Genomic DNA, 21,405 nt, shown 5'->3' on the forward strand with positions numbered 1-21,405 from the left:
AGCAGTTCTGAAATACTTTTCCATTGATGTAAATATGGAAGAAAACACTTTAAAGGTTATACTCTCAAAACAGGTCTATAAAAGCACTGTGATAAAGAAAAAAAACAAAACATGTTCTCCAACATGTGTTCTCATTTTTCAAAAAAAAAAAAAGGCATTTTTCTCAATCTTCACCTACCCAAAATTAATAAAAACTGCTTAGTCAAACTTGCCTTCTAGTTACGTTGATACTTTTGCCACCACCACGCAACTCTTTTCACAAAAGTCTGCAAAGCAACATACAGCGATAAAAAGACCCCAAAAGCACTAAGATAATTTGGAGATGAAAGTGGGGGGCAGAACTGGCAGTCAATACACCCAGTGCAATTAAACACACCATTTTTCATTATACTTCCCAAAAGGCAGGAGAAAGAAGGAAAACTGAAACTTACTGCTCTCATCACTCTAAAACAAAACAAAACAGTTTCTTAAAGAACAGTCTTTAACAGTACTCAGAGACGTTTTCTCACATACATTTTAGAAAAATGGTAATATAATATTACACTGTCATCAATCAAAATTTCACAGCACCGGAGAAGCTTTAAATCAAATTGTGAGAAAAGCTGAAAGTATACACCTAAAACACAGGTCAATAAAGGTGACACTGTAAAGAGTCAAGATGATGTAGTCAAATATGAAGTGTCCTAAAAACCCACGGAGAGAAGTTAAAAGCAGACAAACAGCAATTCTGTATCACTTAAGTCACATTCCTTAAACACTATTTCCTGCAATCAAATTTAAATGTGTTCATAGCTATCACCAGGATCAATATAGTGTGAAATAAACCTGATGGTAATGCAACTGGCAGTCTTCCGAACCCCTCATTTTTTAATAGATTGTACTAATACCTTCATATTTTATCTTCACGTGCACAAACTGCACTAAGAAAATAATGTAGAAAATGTTAAGTTTGTTTCTTTCTCATTAAAGAGGACCTAAAATACAGAATCTATCCTAAGGACAACTAAGTTACCTGATAGATCAAATGGTGTCTGAAAGGGCAGCTACTAAGCAAACACAGATTCACAAAGTCATTGATGTGCTTTAAAATGATCTACTTGGCCTTGAAATAATGGAAGCGGAAACAATCATAGCAGGAGCATCCAATCTGTGCAGTGATTCTGGAGAGGTGAAACGTGAGGTACTGCGAGGACACTAAGTGGAATTCTGCTCACCCCTAGTGCTGGCAAACCATTCACATATGTGATATGGACACAAAGCACAATATAAAAATCAGAGGGTAACCCATGAGGTGAATGTAGAGTCATCAATGCAAGTTGAAAATCTCATATCAGCTAATAAACATTCTTAGTTATCCTTAGTAATTCTATTATGAATCCATAAATTTATTAACTAAATTGTTCTTAGGACATTATTCGCTATTCCTCTTAAGTAACAAAACAGTTTTTTTTTTAAAGAAGGAAAATAGGCAGAAAGTAGGTCACCACCTCATTTCGTACTAGATTTGGTAAACTAATTTTTGTTCATCCTTCTTCAACTTCATAATTTCATATATTTCTAAATATATTCTTCTACATATATCCCTCCCTTTCTATTAGTCTCATATAAGAGCATGATTTAATCAAATGTGTTTTTCCTTCTAATACCCTGCTTGATGGTGCTCAGCGTTTTGTGAACTTAGGCGAAAGTAGCACACCAAACTGAAGCAACATACAATGAACCTAAACTTTGAATTTGTCTCCAGAGACTCATGACAAAGCCCCTGCATGCTTGTCCCAGGCCAGCTTAGAGAGCGTCATTCTGTATGTTGTCCACAAGAATGTATTACTAGTCATTAAATAAACTAAAATATATATGATATGCAGAAATTCACCAAGAGGTCATTCAAGCATGCAAATGAACACTCACAAATCTCATCTCTTTCCTAACAAGAATAAAATCAAGGATACATTTTCTATCTCCTCTAAATAGTCTCTATGATGGGAAAATTAAATTTTTAAATTACATAAAAATCACTTTAAAGTAGCTGGAAAGAATTTAATTGTTTCTCCTGGTTATCAGAATGGCACCGAACATTCCAAAATAGTTTATTAAAATCTTCCTTCATTTGGAAACGAGGTTTATAAGAAAATGTTAAGTTTTTAAACTCTAGGCAGAGAGGACAATCCAATCTCAAAACATAATTTCCTCCATTTTACAATACAATTCACACTCAAAAGTATACACTTCAAACTAAGTAACCTTGGGTATACAAAGACTCACCATCTGTATGGGTTTCTTGTGCAGATCTCGTTCAGTTACCAGTTTTTCTTGGTCAGTTACATAAAGACCTTTCTGCGCTAAAGCCTGGATTACAGCATCATGGCCCAGAAGGGGTTTCGCAGCATCACTCTTGAGAATGAGACTCCCAGCACGACAGTATAGTTCAGCCGAAAGAAGTAAATTAACCACGGGTGGTTTGATGTGTTCCTGGTCATACTGATCTGTGTAAAATGGTTCTCGAAGTTCCTCTGGCACATTTTCTATAAAGATTAAGGGGAGGGGGGGGAAATTCTTACAATATGTTTATAAAGAAACACAATTTAATAATTATTATGTCACAGAAGATTCCTTCCAAAAATAACAATACCCTTTAACTGAAAAGGTAATTTATTAGAGCTTGGCAGCTAATCTGGAATGGAAAAGAGAAATTTGCTTTACAGAAAATATTGTTCCGAGTATACTCTAAAACAAGATTACAAAGCAAAGAAAAAGTTTTCTAAGTCTAATGACTCTGGGGAAAGTATTCCCACATGCACACTCAAATCCATAGAATGTGATAAAAGATTCCTAAAAACTAATTTCAGCGAATACTCTCACATACAAGCAGTCAACCAGAAAACGCACTCTAACGGCTATTACAGGGGAAGCTAGGCCTTGCCAACTGACAGCATAAAATCACTTAACTGAAGTTGTATAGCTAATCACTTGCAAAGCAGAAGCTGCCTAACTTATTCTCTCCCTCTATCTCAGGCTCTCTGGTCTCTCACCCTTCTTGCTTAGCCTGATGAATCTATTGAGGGGCAGTTACAGCTATAGTTTAAGGGAGAACTACTCTCAAAAATACCTTAAACTAAGGGTGCCTGAGTGGCTCAGTTGGTCAAGCGTCCAACTTTGACTCAGGTCATGATCTCATAGCTTGTGGGTTTGAGCCCTGCATTGGGCTCTGTGCTAACAGCTCAGAGACTGTAGCTGCTTCAGATTCTGTGTCTCCCTCTCTCTGCCCATCCCTGGCTCATGCTCTGTCTCCTTCTCTCTCAAAAATAAATTTTTAAACGTTAAAAAAACACTTTTTTTTAAATCCCTTAACCTAGAGGCACCTAGGTGACTCAGTCAGTTAAGTGTCCAACTCTGGACTTCAGCTCAGGTCATGATCTCACAGTTCACAAATTCGAGCCCCACGTAAGCTTCTGCACTGGCAGGCAGTGTGGAGTCTGCTTGGGATTCTCTCTCCCTTCTCTTTGCCCTTCCCCCCACCCCCCTGCCCGACTCTCAAAAATAAACAAACTTTTTTTTTTTTTAATCCCTTAACCTAGTAAATCACTGTTCTCTCCGCCTTACCCCAAAAATCCCTCCTGGACACCCAACTAACACATTCAGTGGAGACACAGAAAGGAGAGTCTACAAATGGGACATGAGAAGGAAACCAAATTCGTCTGAGTTTTTTTTCTGCTAGCCATTTCCCTTGAAGAATGTCAAGTCCCACTCTCCCAACATCTACTTCTAAATCAACCTCAGGAGCTGCTTTTGCAACTGATGGCAGCCAGATCACTAAAAAAGCAAGACAAACAAAGCACTTCTTACTGTTTAACAAGGTATCTTGGCTTCCTCTTCCCACTCCTTACCTGTGAGCTGTGCTCTTAATCAAAGCCAACACAAGAATGAGGTTTGTCTTCCAAAAGTAAAGGCAGGCATCTAAGTTAAAAGTTAACATGGAGCTACAATCATAGAACCTGATAGCTCTGGCTAGTTTGGCATGACACTTAGCCATTTCCTTGCCTGCCTTCTCTTTGAAAAGTGAGGTTTTGAGGCCAACCATCCCCATCACTGATTTTAGGAGTCTTCTGAATAGGCAGCTTTAATATAAGCTCAAAATAAGCCATAGTACTAATCAAAGTGAACATTTTTTAAATGTATTCACAAAGTATTAGTATACTTCTTAGCAATTTTCATCCTAAAGTTTTTGAAGAGTTCCTATTATTTAGAAAAATATTTTCATCATGGGGTGCCTGAGTGGCTCAATCAGTAGAGCATATGACTCTTGGTTTCAACTCAGGTCATAATACCAGGGTCATGGGATTGAGCCCCTCATTGGGCTCCACACTGAGCATGGAGCCTGCTTGAGATTCTCTCTCCCTCCCTCCCTCCCTCCCTCTTTCTCTCCCTTCCCCTCTGCCCCTCTACCCTGCTCATACTCTCTCTCTCTCTCTAAAATAAAGAAAAGAAGAAAAATATTTTCATCAAATATTATAGTAATGATTGCATGTTCATTTTATATACCAGAATGGTTCTGAGGAAATCCAAGGAATTAGAAATAATCCGTACCTTCAAGAAGCCAATAATGTACAAAAAGACTAGACAGACAAATAAAGTTAAGCAATTCAGAAACAATGAATGATTGAGCACCAACTGAAAGAAACTAAGTGCTAAATGAACAATTGTTCTAAATGAACAATTAAGTGCTTAAAGTTCAAAGCAGGAAGCATCATACTGGGCTGACTTGACTTCATCTTAAAGAAATAGGATAGGAAAAATAGGCAGAATTTGCTTAGTCAAAAAACAAGTCTATCTAAACAAAGGGAAGAGCAAGGAGAGAGAGAAAGGAAGGAAGGAAGGAAGGAAGGAAGGAAGGAAGGAAGGAAGGAAGGAAGGAAGGAAGGGAGGGAGGATGAATGGATGTGAAGAGATACCAAACTGAACAATTTGGGTGGAGAAAGGCATTCATGTAGGATAGGAGTAAGCAGGAAAGCTGTGATGGGAGGTTCAGATAAGACAAAAGTAATATCTCTTTTAAACACATATATAATAGCCAAACATTTATTTAATAGCTAACAAGGAATTACTTTTAGTTTTAAAGAAGAGTGATATGACGTTTGGGGACAAATAATCTGGTCTTCAATACTGATGGAGGTAAATATCAGACATAAATAAGGAAATGAAGACAAGAATAAAAGACATGAAAGACTGCTTAGGGGTGCGCCTGGGTGGCTCAGTCGGTTTAGCACCAGACTTCGGCTCACATCATGATCTCAGCTCATGGTTCTTGGGTTCGAGCACCGCATCAGGCTCTGTGCTGACAGCTCAGAGCATGGAGCCTGCTTCAGATTCTGTGTCTCCCTCTCTCTCTGCTCCTTCTCGGCTCTTTCTCACTCTCTCTCAAAAATAAATAAATGTTAAAAAAAAATGTTTTTTTAAAACTGCTTATAAAACAAACCCAAAAAGGACTCAGGAATAAAGCAAAGGGAGGGGGTGAAGATGGCAAAAACCATTAGGCCTGGGTTACCTGGGAAACAGTGGTATCATTAATCGAAAAAAGAAAATCAGGAAGCACTAACTCTGGAAGCAAGATCATAAACTGGGTTTTAGACATGCTGATTAGAAACGACAGCAAAAATATCCAAAAAGCAGCTGGGGATATAGGACTCTGGAAAGAGGTCAAGAGTAGATGTATCAATTTGGGATTTTGGTGACATCTAAAAATATCATCCTCATTTAATAATTGAAAACACTTCTTCCTTCACAGCCACATTAACCAGTAGTGAGCCAGCCTTAATAGCTGCCTCAGCGTGATACATAAGCCCAGTATAAACTACAGAATACAGTACTGGTAAATTTAGTATCATGGGAACTAAAAAGAAGCTATTTAGTAGTACAACTCTAAAAGAGAATTTATTTAAGGTAATTATTATAAAATGTAGGCCTAGTAGATTTTTATTTACTGTAACAATAAAGAAAACGACTTATATAGGTGACTTGGTATCTAAACATTAGGTGTGCAAAGTGACTACTAACATCATCAGGATTACAAATTTCTCTACCATACCTGTACATCTACCTAACATTCATCTATTGCTTTTACTAATCTTTCTAACAACTTGGTGAAAGCGGCAAATCAGACAATACGCAGATATATATTTAGAATATAGTAACACTAAGGACCTTTGTGTGTCAAGACACTGTCCTAAACATGCCTTCTGTCATTCAATATTAACAATTCTCTTACCCCTATTTTATAGATAAGGAACCCAAGAAAGGTTATCTTGCCAAGGGCACACAGCTGATAAATGCAGTCCTAGCTCTAAGCCATCTAGCTAAATAGCTTAAAAAGTAACAATGGTTGGGCACCTGGGTGGCTCAATCAGTTAAGGGTCAGACTTCAGCTCAGGTCAAGAACTCGAGGTTCAGGAATTCAAGCCCCACAATGGGCTCTCTGCTGTCCATCAAGAGCCCGCTTTAAGATCCTCTGTCTCCCTCTGTCTCTCTGCCCCTCCGCCACTAGCTCTCTCTCACAAAATATATATATATATTTTTTAAATAACAATGGTTGGCCAACATCACAAGGCTAGAAGGTAGAAGACGTGCAGCTAGGGGCTACTTCCATTTTATTATGGCATACCCACAAACCCAAGTTATGAAGGTGTAAGTTTTAAAAAGATCCCAAGGCAGGGTGCCTGGGTGGCTCAGTTGGTTAAGCATCCAACTTCGGCTCAGGTCATGATCTCACAATTCATGAGCTCGAGCCCCACAACAAGCTCTGCACTGATGTTGCAGAGCCTGCTTGGAATTCTCTCTCTCCCCCTCGCTCTCTGCCCCTCCCCCACTCATGCACATGTGTGCTCTCTCTCTCTCTTAAAATCAATAATAAACTTTAAAAAAAAAAAGAGTTTAAAAAGATCCCGACACAAGAAAAAGGGAAAAGATCCACAGCAAGCCAAAGAATATTTCAAAAATATGACAAAAACAGATTTTCCCACCCCCCCAAAAGAATGCAAAACTGCATATTGAGTAATATAAAATAGGTCACTTTCAAAAACAAGTCTTAAAGAACTAAACATGCTTAAAAGACAACTTCAAAAATATCCATCATTTTGCTAACTATACAAAACTAATTTTTTTAAGTTTGGAACTGTAGCACATTGTGAAACAAATGAACTGAAACAGCATTTTAGGAAACAGACAAAATCAAAGATAAAAGGTTTCACCCTCTCCCTCACCTCCAGAACACAAAAGGTAAGAAATTAATGCTTAAGGAATGGGTGAGTGAATCACCACTCCTAGAATTGCAAAGGATAAGAGACAAGTTTTTCTTGTGTGCCAGGACTTAAGCAGAACTTACCTTAATCGTATCATAAATCCTAACTAGATCTAAGTTTTGAAATTAACAATCACCTGAAATGCTTGAAGTACAAGTAAAGGGAGTAGACAGTAATTTACTCAAGGCAATTTTCTATAAGATGGGCTAGTTACTAGTTGCATACATATGCCAGCAAATGATACAGATTTCTTTAAAACAATGAAGAGTAGAGAGGTAAGAGGGGAATGCATTTCAGAAATTATCATAATGCTCGGTCATGTGAATATTGCCTTATTTTCCAAACCTAAAAAATTATTTCTAAAACAATTACTGAGAGAGAACTAGTGAGTTGCAAAAACTCCAACTGAAAATAATCCATAGACCTTGAACTTGAAATTAACCAAGACCTAAAAATGATCAATAACATGGAAAAAAAAACAAAAACAAACCCGACACTACCAGTAATCAGAGAAAGTTACAATGAGTCATTTTTTACCTACAAAAATGGAAAATTATTTTTAAAACCCACTATTAACAAAGATGTGCTAAAATGAGTACCCTTATACATGACCAGAAGGCAAGGACCAGGTCTATCTTATTCACCAGGATATAAATCCCCAGCACCTAACTTAATGCCTGCTACATGGTAAGCACTCAATACATACCTGACAAATGAATGAAAATGTTATTCTTTAAAAAATATTAGTCCTTAGTCTTGTCCTAAAACAACTCTAATATTTCAAAACTCCCCTCAACTCCCAGATTCTGTGCTAATAATCATAATTCATTCCTTGCAGCTGCTTGGAAAACTTTAAAGTTATCTCCTAGGCCACGCTTTACTTCTGCAAAGAAGTAAAACGCTCAAAACCAAACCTGTTTTCAGTTAACCTACATTCACTACCATTAGGAGGCAGCACGATATGGGGTACCTGGGTCACTCAGTCGATTGAGCAACCAACTCTTAATTTCGGCTCAGGTCATGATCCCAGGGCTGGGTGGGGATTGAGCCCCATGTCGAGGGCTCCATCTGGGGCTCCGCACTGAGCATGGAGCCTGCTTAAGATTCTTTCTTTCTTTCTCTCTCTCTCTCCTCCCCTTGCTCTTTTCCCCTGCTCTTTGAAATTAAAATAAAAGGGGGGGGGGTGGGGCAGCATGATATAGTGGGGAAAATTGGGGCTTTGGGAAAAGTATGGGCAATGGAGTTTAAAAGGTTGAGTCTGAATTTTAGCAGTTACTTGCTAGGGGATTTTGAGTGCACTAATTAACTTCTCTGAGTTCAAGTTTCTCCATATTTTGCACCCATACCAGCTCCTCCTCCTCCGGCTTCAACTTCCTCTCCCTCCCCCAGCCCACTATGCTCCAGACACCCAAGTCTTTCTGTTGCTACAGCATGCCAAGTTCACGCCTTTTGGTCTATGCGCTCACTATTCCCTCTGCTTCTAACATTCCTCAATCTAACCTTCACATAGATAGCTCATTCTATTCAGATGACAGCTAAATGTCACTTCCTCAGATATACCCTCCCTGACCACCCAGTCATCCTATTTTAATTCTCCATATAATAGCTATTACTATCCTATAATATATGTTTGTTTATTTCTGCCTCTTTCCACTACAACGTAACCTCAAGGAGAGCAGGATACTTCTTTGTCCTGTGTCACTAGTGCCTAGAATAATAGTGCCTGGAACACAGCAGGCACTCAAATGTTTACTAAAAGAATGACAAGTACCTAAACACTGAGCTTTGCCTTCAAATGAGATGCCAATTAAAAGTGAACTCCCTCTACCCTTCCACTTACCAAATGACGTGTTAAGTGCTGTTCAGCATTCCTGAGCTTAAATTACCTCCTCCACTCCTCCCACTACCCTGTGAGACTAAAGCACCTCTTCCAAGCCCCAGATCCTTATAAGCCAACTACCCTACCCAACTCTTCACTTGGATGTCACAAAGAAACCCCAAATTCAAAATGGGTGCCAAGTTTCTCACTGACAAGGGGAGCTACAAATATAGGAAGGGACTAGAAATGAACTAGAAAGACTAGAACGAACTCTGTGGTGTTGGGACTAAAATGCCAAGTGTCAGTATGAACACATGGTGTTATGTATCCATCTATATACAGAAAAAGAAATATATTTACTTTATGCTATGTATGCATATGTGTGTTTCCTAGCTCTGTTTCTGGGTGCCTCCCGGGCACTCTTGCCCAAATCCTATGGGCAGTGCAGAGATGGTTCCATGCAAGGGGGCAAGAGGGTATATCTGTTGGTGGAAAGACAGGTGGCGGTGGCAGCAGTGATGAGAGGGGGTACAAGGGTGGGTCAGCCAAGGGAGAGAAGAGAAAAGGACAAGAAAAAAGAAAGCCAAAGAAGATGGCAGGAGGAGGAATGGATTGGGAAATGGTCTCTAGTTCCTGGACCTCCATCAGTTTTTGCCTGGGAGAAGGTACGTCTCTGTGCACTTTGTTTTTCTTCATACTGTCTGGGTGTTCTTGGGACACTGCCAGCACCAGCAGCCATCATCCCAGTCATTCAGACCAAAGGCAGAGGGGATATCTGCTATATAGGGGCCCACACTCGAAAGGAGGGTATAAGAACCTAAAGAGAGGGGGCAGCCCAGGTGGCCCTTGCAGAGAACTGGCTGCCTGTACCACAGGCCAAAGGAGGTTTGGCAAGAGCTAAGACAGTGCCCAAGGAAGGGGCTTGAGCCCCAGCTCAGCATGCAGCTCAGGGTGCTCAGTCTATAAAAGTGTCAACATCATGAAAGACGAAGACAGACTGAAGAACTATTTCAGGTTAAAGGAGACCAAAGAGACAAGTCAACTAACTGCAATGCATGATTCTGGACTGGATCTTGGAACGGGAAAAAAAAATTGCAATAATGACATTAAGATAATTGGCAAATTAGAATTTGGACTGTGGATTAGATAATAATATTGTATCAAAGTTAAGTTTCCTTATTGTTATAATTTTACTGAGATTATATATAAGAAACATCCTCCATTTTAGGGGATAAAGTATTTGGGGGTAGGGGACACAATGTCTCTCATGCATTCTCAAACAGTTCAGAAAATATTATGTGTATATATATACACACATGTTTGTGTGGGAGGGAGAAAGAGAATGATAAATGGAACAAAATGTCTGGCTAAAGGGTACTCAGGAGTTCCCTGTACTATTCTTACATGTTTGAAATTATGCTGAAAACACTATGAAACCTCAAATGTCCCAAATCAGTCTTTTCCTCCACATTTGTTCATCTTCCAGCATTCCCCACATCGACAAACTATACCACAATCCATCTAGTTGCCTAAGCCAGAAACCTAGGAGTCATCATTAATGCCTCCTTCTCCTTCAACTCCCAAATAAAATCCATCCCCTTCTCACAGTGTCAACTCACATCTCTTGGGCCCAGGCAATCAGTGCTTCTCATGTGAATTACTTCATTTACTCCTAATTGTCTTCACACATCTACTCTTGTCCCTACTCTTGTCAAAGCATTCTCCACCCATTGCTTATAGGCAATAAGCAAATTTGATCATGTCGCACACGCCACCACGAATTCTAGGGTTTTCAATGATTTCCAACTTCTTTAAGGATTAAAATCCTCCCTCCAACCCTAGAAGGAAGATCCCTGTCTCCACCCACCACCTTGTATTATGCATCCCTGCTAGCCACATTCAGTTCCCAACAATCACACTTTCTTACACTTCAGAGCCTTTGCCTTTGCCTTTGCATATTCTGGTCACTATTTAGAATGCTCTTTCTCCCTATTCTTTACCCTTTCAGATTCTTGGGGGCCAGTGACCCACACAGTTTGGCGCAAATTCCCCCCAGTTAAGGGAAGGAAGTAGCATTTATTCTGCCTTCTCTGTACCTCAGTGTAATGTACTTTCACTTTCTAGACTCTTCAATTCTACAAAAGAATATGTCTGTAGTTTGTAAAATATAGGTGAAAGCTTTTAAGTATAGATAAGCACTAGTAAGCAAAAAGTTTGTTAAACATAGAATTCAAATATGTTAAATAAAGGTAAGTGGATTGTATCATGTATGTTCAAAAAGAAAAAAAGAATGAAAAAACCCCAAAAGATACCAAATATTCATGAGGTATCTAGACACTAAGTATTCATGATATACTAAACATATATGTAAAGCCCTGAATACTCATGCTATATTCAATACGCATGAGACAAACGAACAAGAGACGATGAACACTAAATATACATGAATACTTAATATCCACGAGTCCTTAATTTGGCCACCTACTGGTAACACCCATTCTGGCCTACTTGTCCTCTGACCAAGTAACACAAAGTCCAAGGCTATTCATCAGGCTTATTGGTAACCCACAGCTGTGCCTGGCATGCTTGTTGGCATGCTTGTTCCCTGTGTCTGTCTGAGAGAGCAAGTGTGTATCACTGGCCTATGTGTCACTGTGGGCCTCCTTGTTGAAACTTCAACTCTGGTCCTGTGACCATACCATCATCATTAGGGAAGGCTAATGTAGCAGAAAGAGATGGACATATAAACACTGTATATTGCAGGATTCAGAGTATGGTTCTTTCTCCCTGCTTGCACTCTATCTTAAATGTGTTAACTTACCTGATCTCTTTCTCCTTGCTTCTCATTGTAAATTGATTTAACAAACCATAGCATTTAACCATTTTAATTAGGTCTGTGAGCTCTTCTTTTCTGTGACCTCTGGAGTAGTTTGCCTGGTAATTTACTTGGAGGCTATCATTTATGAAGGTAATTTCCCACAAAGGGTAACCATATACTAAAAGTTTCTTTTTCTTTTTATTTATTTATTTATTATTTATTTATTTTTAAGTAATCTTAATGCCCCACACAGACCACAATGTGGAGCTGGAATTCACGAGCCTGAGATCAAGAGTCAGACGTTTAACCAACTGAGCCACTCAGGCGCCCCAAGAGAAGTTTCTATTTAAAAGACCTTTCTCACTAATATATGAAATCATGATAGAAAAAGAGACAACTAGACATTAAGCACCTCCTGGTAAAAATACACACCACCTGTGAAGTATGCCAAAAAATAAATTTGAATCTACAGAATTCTTTAGATCTAACTGCCAATTTATGGAAACCTATTAAATAATACCATGGAGATCCAGACTTGGGAAATTAAAAAAAAATTTTTTTGAATGTTTATTTTATTTTTGAAAGAGAGAGAGAGCGTGCATGCGCACGAGTGCAAACACGGGGAAGGGGCAGAAAGGAAGACACACAATTGGAAGCAGGCTCCAGGCCTGAGCCGTTAGCACAGAGCCTGACACAGGGCTTGAACTCACGAGCTGTCGGATTATGACCTGAGCCAAAGTCAGACGCTTAACCAACTGAGCCACCCAGGCGCCCCCAGAATTGGGAAATTTTAAAGGGCAAACACTCTGGTTCCTCCAGTAAATAAATGGAAGCAAGACAAAATGACACAGAGGAAGAACCCATATATTAAAAAATTTTCAAAAAAAAAAAAACCTTCCAAAAAAAACCTTAAAGAGACATACCAACCAATTGCAAAATATGACCCTTATTTGGATATAGATTGGAACCAATGAAGTGCAAAACAAAAAAATAAAGACGATTTATGAGACAATCAGAGAAATCTTAATACTAAGGATACGGAGTGGTATGACAGACAGTGCTGTGATGATGCCAGTACCATGGTTATATTTAAAAAGAGTATTCCTGACTAGAGATACACACTAATATATTTATAGATGAAATGATACAATGTCTGGGACTTGCTTCAAATAATCAGTGTGGCCAGAAAAATCAATGTAAATGATAAATCCACACTGGCTATGAGTTGATGATCATGGAGGTTGGGTGAAAAGTACATGGCAGTTTACTGTTACTGGACATATTTGATATTTTCTAAAATCAAATGGCTTTATTTCAAGAGAAAGAAAAAAAAGAAGAGTACACAACTTTCAATGATTAAGAAAGAGCTCTGAGTAGTGTGATATATGGACGTGGATGGATGTGACTGGAACTACTACAGCCATTTGCTACAGCTGGAGAATGAAACTCACACATAAAGAAGGGCACAGCTAGGGGAATCACAAAGAAATGGAAATGGGACCTGATCAAAAGTCCAACTTATCTCAGAATTTTTTTGGTTATATGAGCCAATAAATCCTCTGTTTTGTAAGCCTATTTTAGTTGGATTTTCTGTTACCACAAGTGAAGATACTCTCATTAACTTTCAACCTACTATGGTCACAGTTTTGCTTCTACATTGCCCTCAACATGTCCTCAGCCAAGTCATCAAAAACTTCATCGGTGTTAACTCAATGGAATTTTATGAGACTTCTTGCTTAATCTGTCTCAGCAGTACCTTATACCTTCCCTCATCTTCAGTGTTCTCTTCCCTATGCTTGAGATTCCATACTTCCCTGCCTTGTTTTCCTCTTCTCTGGTTACTCTACGTCTGGCTCCTTTGCTGGCTCTCCTGTGTTAGGTCCCCTTGTCTCTCCTCTGTACTTTCCTTCAAAGTGACTGGCAGTTACTCTTTTTATAACCATGTATGTGTCTCATCCCAAAGATCTTCTAAATTCCACATATGAATTTTTAAGGCCTAATGCACACACCACCATTTTAGATATTCCTCAAACTCCATGCTGTTCTTTGCACATACACACAACCTGGCTCTCTTCCATTATTCCCTTTCTCAGTAAACAGAAGCAATCTTAACACTCCCCACAATCTCATCTTTGTTCCCACATGCCCAATCACCAAGTCTTATCTTTTACATTCACCCACTTCTTTCCATATCCACTGCTGCAATCCAAATTCAAGTTGTCATCATCTCTCACTTGGACTATGACTTCCTACTTATTTCCCCTTTGCAAATCTTAGTCTCTTTTCAATACATTTTCTACTGTTTTTAAGAGATCTTTTTTTTAATGTGGTAAAATACACATAACATAAAATTTATCATTTTAATCATTTTAAGTGTACTTTAAGAGCTCTTTTAAAAAGCAGACTTCTGATGATGGCACCTAGCTTTAAATAAATGGCAGTGACTCTGGGTCCAGATGGAAAGGAGACTTTTCACTAGAACTACCCTGACATAACTTTTGAGTTTTCAATCTGTGCCTGTCTCATCTGTTCAAAAAATATTTTGGGGTCAAAAAGTAAATTTTCAAGATATCATCACAATCTTTAGTATGTATTTTTAAAAAATGGAGGTGGCTGGAAAAAAAGACAAATTTCTGCTATTTCAAAATCTGTTACATTACAAAGTTCTACAAAACTATGAATTAGAGAAAAATTAACAAGGTCAGCAACCCCTTTATTTGAATGTCATCAAAAAAGAGAAGGGAAAACAAGAAGACAGCTGAAAAAGAGAATCTGGAGAGCAGTAGAAAATGCCAGCAGAAAAAAATGAAACCATCTACATTTGACCCTCGAACAACCCAGGGGGTTAAGGGTACCAACTCGACGCCCCCCCCCCCCCGCCATGTAGTCAAAAATCTGCATATCACTTTTGACTCCCCAAAAAACTAATTACTAAGAGCCTACCGTCAACCAGAAGCCATACCAGTAATATAAACAGTTAATAACACATTTTACATGTTGTATTATACTGTATTCTCATAATACCTAACTTTTCTTAATTTTTTTCAGTATTTCTAGACTATGCAGTTCATCTACAAGTTTTTTCAAACTGTCACAAATCTCCAAAAAGTTTTCCTATATGTTTATTGAGAATAATCTATATATACGTGGATCCACGCAGCTCTAATCCATGTTGTTCAAGGGTCAACTGTACTTTGAAACTTACCGTGGTTGATGACAAACATCTTTTAAAATATTTCAAATGTTTCATCAAATGTCTTTTATCCAAGAGCCTAAAGTACTCAGAATCTGCACGCAATTCCCATTTGAAAAGATTTTTGGGTGTTTTTTAATGTTTACTTTTTTTAAGTTTACTTGTTTATGTTGAAAGAGAGAGAGAGAGCAGGGGAAAGGCAGAGAGAGAGTGAGAGAGACAATTCCCATTTTAGAGACAGAAAATGGTGTGGGGGCACCTGGGTGGCTCAGGTCATGATCCCAGCTTGTGGGAAGGAGTCCCACACTGGGCTCCACACAAGAGGGTGAATGAAGCCTGCTTAAAATTCTCTTTCTCTCTCTCTCCCTCCCTCTGCCCCTCTCCCCTGCTTCCACTCTCTCTAAAATTTAAAAAAGAAAGAAAGAAAGAAAAAGAAAAAGAAAAAGAGAAAGAAAAAAGAAGGGGCACCTGGGTGGCTCAGTCAGTTAGGCGTCCAACTTCAGCTCAGGTCACATGAGTTCGAGCCCTGCATCAGGCTTGCTGCTGTCAGCACAGAGCCTGCTTCAGATCCTCTGTTCCCCTCTCTCTCTGCCCCTCTCCTGCTCACTCCCTCTTTCTTTCTCTCTCTCTCTCTCTCAAAAAGAAATAAACATTTTAAAAAAGAAAAAAGAAAAATGGTGTGAAGGAGAGAGCTGGGAATTGGTAATATGGCACTTCCAAAATACCTTTTTAAGATCATACACGCACACTCCCAGGAACCTATGTTTATGAAATATGGAGTGCAGAGATGAACACTTATTCCGGTTAACGGAAATTCCATCTCTTTATCTTAAGAAAATAGAATACTCCACAAACATTACTAGGCATAATACCGCGGAGTACAGCTGTAAGGATTACAGAACGAGCCCAGTGGCCTCCCTACTGCTATATACCCAGCCTCTAGTTTGTCTAGTTTGTAGTGAAAAATACTTTCAATAAAAATAATTCTCTGAAGTTACTATAAGAGATATAATCCCATTCCACACTGTGCACAGAATATGTAAAGGTAGCCTAAGTGTGAGACTGATAAATTCTAACGCTTCCCAATTTTTTCTTCTAGTGAACTCAAAGCAGCATACACATGCTTATTACCATGACTATGCAGCAAGTAGGGAAACCAAGACAAAGAGTACTTCAGGAAAATGCCCCAGAAAAAAAAGGGAATAAGTGGTAGTATGAGAACTGCAAAGATACTACTGTACAGGCCTTTAATCTAAAATGTCATGTTGATGAAGAATCAATGTTAAAGAAGGAAAGGAAAAACCATGCAAGGCACAGGATGGAAAGTGATCAATGTCATAAATGAAAACAACTTTTATCTCAGCTAAAGCACCAAGCTTGTCACTACTAGTAAATATGTAACATTTAAGTATTATTATTTGTTGTCCATCGATGAATAAAGAAGATGTGGTATATATATACAATGGAGTATTACTTGGCAATCAAAAAGAATGAAATCTTGCCATTTGCAACTACGTGGATGGAACTGGAGGGTATTGTGCTAAGTGAAATTAGTCAGAGAAAGACAAATATCATATGACTTCACTCATATGAGGTCTTTAAAAGACAAAACAGATGAACATAAGGAAAGGGAAACAAAAATATACAAACAGGGAGGGGGACAAAGCATAAGAGACTCATAAATATGGAGAACAAATAGAGGGTTACTGGAGGGAATGCAGGAGGTGGGATGGGCTAAATGGGTAAGGGGCATTAAGGAATCTACTCCTGAAATCATTGTTGCACTATAGGCTAATTTGGATGTAAATTAAAAAAATAAAATTAAAAATAAATAAAGTATTATTATTTGTAATGTACCAATGGAAAAGGTCCATAAACTAGTATACATGGAAAACTCGATAAAGAGATGGAATTTCCGTTAACCGAAATAAGTATTCATCTCTGCACTAAATTAGGGAGGGGGAGGAGACTCTGAAATGACAGACCAATGCTAAATATATTTTATATTTTTGTACTAATTTATCAAATACCAGGTTTGTTGAAGATTAAATAAACTTTAAAAATTTTTTTTACATTTATTTATTTTTGAGAGACAAAGACAGAGCACGGTGGGGGAGGGGCAGAGAGAGAATGAGACACAGAATGCAAAACAGGCTCCAGGCTCTGAGCTGTCGGCACAGAGTCCAACACAGGGCTCAAACCCACAAACCGCAAGATCATGACCTGAGCCAAAGTCAGACGCTTCAGGGACTGAGCCACCAAGGTGCCCCAGATTAAATAAACTTTCAATTCTGCAAAACAAATTTAACACTTATATTTGAAAGGTTTTCATGCATTCATGCCTTCACTTCCAATACTATACAATTGTAATGAACTACTGGAGTTCCTGGGTGGCTTGGTCAGTTAAGCATCTGACTTTGGCTCAGGTCATGATCTTGTGGTTCATGGGTTCGAGCCCCACATCGTGCTCTGTGTTGACAGCTCAGAGCCTGGAGCCTGCTTCGCATTCTGTGTCTCCCTCTCTCTCTGCCCCTCCCCTGCTTGCACTCAATCTCTCTCTCTCTCTCTCTCTCAAAAATAAATAAACATTAAAAAAATAAAATTGTGATGAACTACAGAAAGCATATATAACATAGAGGGTTAAAATACAAATTTTAGTATCATAAAGGCTTAGACTATAATTCTGGTTCCACCACTTACAAGTTGATCAAAAGCAAGTTATTTAAGCCCTCTAAACCTGTTTGCTCATTAACAAAAAGGGCAAACTATCCAATTTCCTAAATTCTTATGTTCCATTTGAATACTTCTGAAATCAGGATGTCTTACAATTAATTTGGACTTTAATGTACAAAAACCCTTTTTAAATTGCATGTATATCTTAAAATCGTTATGGCAATGGTTCTCATGCTGGGGTCATTTGGCCTCCCAGGAGACATTGAGAAAGTCTGGAGACATTTTTGGTTGTCACACCTGGAAATGACGGTGGAGAATACTACTGTCAACTAGGCCAAGGATGCTGCTAAAATCCTACAATGCATAGGATGGCCCTCCACAAAAAAGAATTACCCAGCCCATAGTTCTGTGGTTGGGAAACCTTGCTTTAGAGTTATAGAAGAAATAAAATGGTTTCCACTTAATAGGGTCATTCTCAGAATTAAAAGAAATAATAAATATAAAATGTTCAAAATTGTACTTAGCACAAAGTATGTGTTTAACAAATTAGTCATAGCACTTTTTCAATCCAATATGCTTAGAATAATTTATCTACAAAATAAATACCAAATTCCTTAACCTGGCTCTTCAAACAATTCTGTTCCAATCTACCTTTCAAGCTGGATCTCCTACTACACTTCATTACATAAACCTCCCCAATCCTACTGGTCTATGTTGGTTTCAGAACTCCATGCCTGCACAAACTATCTCCTCCATCTACAATGCCTGCTTTCCATTCAGCCTGACTCACCTCAGGATCAAGTCTAACTACCACCTCCACTTCAGAGGTCTTCCTTCACAGATCACTGACGCTGGTGGTATCCTTTCCCCCTCCCTACCTCTCCCTCCCTCTGAATGTCACCATTCCAGTTACATGGCCCTTATATATTTCCTGAACTCTACTACAGTCACAACCTGTATCACACCTCCCTCATCAGAACGGCATGCATGGTTTAAAAACCTACAGGCGCGCCTGGCTGGCTCAGTCAGTAGAACATGTGACTCTTGATCTTGGGCCTGTGAGTTCAAGCCCCACACAGGGTGTAGAGATTACTTAAAAAAATAAAATCTTTAGGAGTGCCTGGGGGGCTCAGTCGGCTAAGCATCCGACTCGATCTCAGCTCAGGTCTTGATCTCAGGGTCATGAGTTCAAGTCCCGCATTGGGCTCCACACTGGGCATGAAGCGTACTTAAAAAAAAGAAAAAAGAAATAAAAATAAAATAAAATCTTTAAAAAAATAAAAACAAAATAAAAACCTACAGCATTTGACACGGTTAATGAGACCACCCCCTTGAAATTTTTCCTTCCAGGGCCTCAGTATTATTATACTTTCTTAATTCTCTTTCTAACTCTCTGATTGCTTTAATTCTGCCTCCTTTTCTTCAGCGCCCCCTCTCAAAGTAAAGTGTTCACTACCCTACATTCCATCACCCTCACATCTACTACAATTTCAGTTACATTTTATGCACAGAAGACCCTGAAATTATTATTTCTATCCTCAACTTACCAATCATACTCCATATCTACATTATTAGCTACCTACTTTATTGGATTTCTCAGATAAGATATTTGGGCAACATGGGGCTGCCTGGGTGACTCAGTCAGTCTGTCCAGACTCTTGATTTCAGCTCAGGTCATGATCTCATGGTTCGTGGGATCAAGCCCCAAGTTGGGCTCTGCACTGACAGCCTGGAACCTGCTTGAGATTCTCTGTCTCCGTCTCTCTCTGTGTCCCTCCCCAGCTCTATAAACTGAATGGCTCTGGATGAGTTCCCTAAACCTCTGAGCTTCATTCTCCTCATCAGTAAAATTGGAATGATTAATAGTTTCCATCTCTTAAAAGCTGTTATGAGAATTAAAATTATGTAATACATGCAAAGTGCCTGATACACAGCAAGTACTTAATAAATATTAGCAGCTTTATCATTTCCACTCTACTATAAGCTTTCTTGGTATCTTGCCTTAACTCCTGCAATAACTTCCCTAACTGGCCTCTCTGCTATTAGTCTTTCTTAACCACAATGCCACCCGTTGTCATCACAACCTACACATGTATATAAATTAGAGCTTACATAGGATTTTGACAGCAAAATGTGTTTGGACAAATGATTTTATACTATTAAACTAAACAGTATGAAAAGGAGAATGATTTTTTTTAAAAAGAGAGAATAAGGGGCACCTGGGTGGCTCAGTTGGTTAAGTGTCCAACTTCAGCTCAGGTCATGACCTCGCGGTTCCTGAGTTCAAGCCCCTCATCGGATCTGTGCTGACAGCTCAGAGCCTAGAGCCTGCTTCAGATTCTGTGTCTCCCTCTCTCTCTGCCCCTCCCCTGCTTGTGCTCTCTCTCGCGCGCTCTCTCTCTCAAAAACAAATAAACATTAAAAAAATTTTTTTAAAAAGGGAGAATGATAGTTGATAAAGTTGAAATGATATATTAACACTAGGAAGTGGGCCTTAAATTCCATGTTAAGAATTTCAAATTCAAGAATTTCATAAAGAGGTTTTGTACCCACCATTTTCCCTAAAAGATTTAGAGGAGCAGAACATTTAAAGCAAACTCAGCAATATCATTGCTTAAATGGGTTAAGCTGTTCAAATACAGCAGAGACAGTACAGCTTAACTTGCCCTTTTGGAATTTGCTTCAAGTAATGAGCATCTGTTTATTAAAATTCATCTAAACAAACTTATTCTTCATTTGATCAAAACTGTATCTGTGTTATTCTACAAAATAAGCTATTAAGATTTGGGCTATTTGGACTATTTTCAATGTAATGAGAAGAATATAATTCAAAGCTTCAGAAATAAGACTTCAAATGAAGTAAAAACTCCAACTGCTTTCTAGGTATTACAATACTAGTGCTTTATTTATTTTGTATGGTTCAATAACTTCATTCTATGTCCATTACTGATTTCTAGCTATCATTTTAAATGACTTTTCCAACACATATGATTCTAAAATTGACTACTTTTTAATATATCAAAAGTTAGAAAGTTTCTCATAGAAAAAAACTAAATTAATAACTGAAGATTCTTATATCATCATTAAAGAAGCAATTTGGTAAATCACAACTTCAAGTTGGGCTAATATTTTTGAAAGATTAACTGAATACCCTTAGGTAATACCTTTGAAATACGTTGTCTGTTAACATTTGCCGCTTAAATGTTTGCAGAAAATGAAGAAAAAAAATTACATAAAAAAAATGAAGTGACTTTTCTTCTGTTCACTCCATATAAATGTACACTTTGAAAGTCTGTTGATTAAAGAATAAACAAAATGTACAAACATAACATTCTCAATAACGTGTTAAATTCTGTTACTAAGTCACCCTCTTAAGGTCTTCTAACTTTGGTTCTCATTCCATTTTGAGTATGATCTTTTTATCCATTCCAACTGTTGCCAAGGCAAATGTAACCAAGTACCAATAATATTCATCTAAGCCTTCGGAGAGTATGTTAAGAGTTGCCCACTCTTTAAAGAAAATAAAAAAATAAATAAATAAGACTTCTAACATGTACTATGCGCACATTTTTCACACTCTGCACAGTGGTATAAAGAGCAAAGACTTCAG

General features: G+C 38.4%; 1 protein-coding gene across 8 annotated transcripts in view; it reads right to left on the reverse strand.

Annotated features, from left to right (window-relative positions):
* Positions 1-21,405, reverse strand: part of CAMSAP2 (calmodulin regulated spectrin associated protein family member 2) — a 111,199-nt gene that overhangs the window by 86,482 nt on the left and 3,312 nt on the right. For 7 of the 8 annotated variants that reach the window (XM_015071497.3, XM_015071498.3, XM_015071501.3 and 4 more), the window contains exon 2: positions 2,263-2,522. The exons of the other annotated variant lie outside the window; for it this stretch is intronic. In XM_015071497.3, coding sequence (XP_014926983.2) covers positions 2,263-2,522 — 260 coding nt within the window. The remainder of the gene's footprint in view (positions 1-2,262; positions 2,523-21,405) is intronic. 8 annotated transcript variants of the gene reach the window in all.

Source organism: Acinonyx jubatus, chromosome E4, assembly GCF_027475565.1.
Source record: "Acinonyx jubatus isolate Ajub_Pintada_27869175 chromosome E4, VMU_Ajub_asm_v1.0, whole genome shotgun sequence".
NCBI classification, from domain to species: domain Eukaryota; kingdom Metazoa; phylum Chordata; class Mammalia; order Carnivora; family Felidae; genus Acinonyx; species Acinonyx jubatus.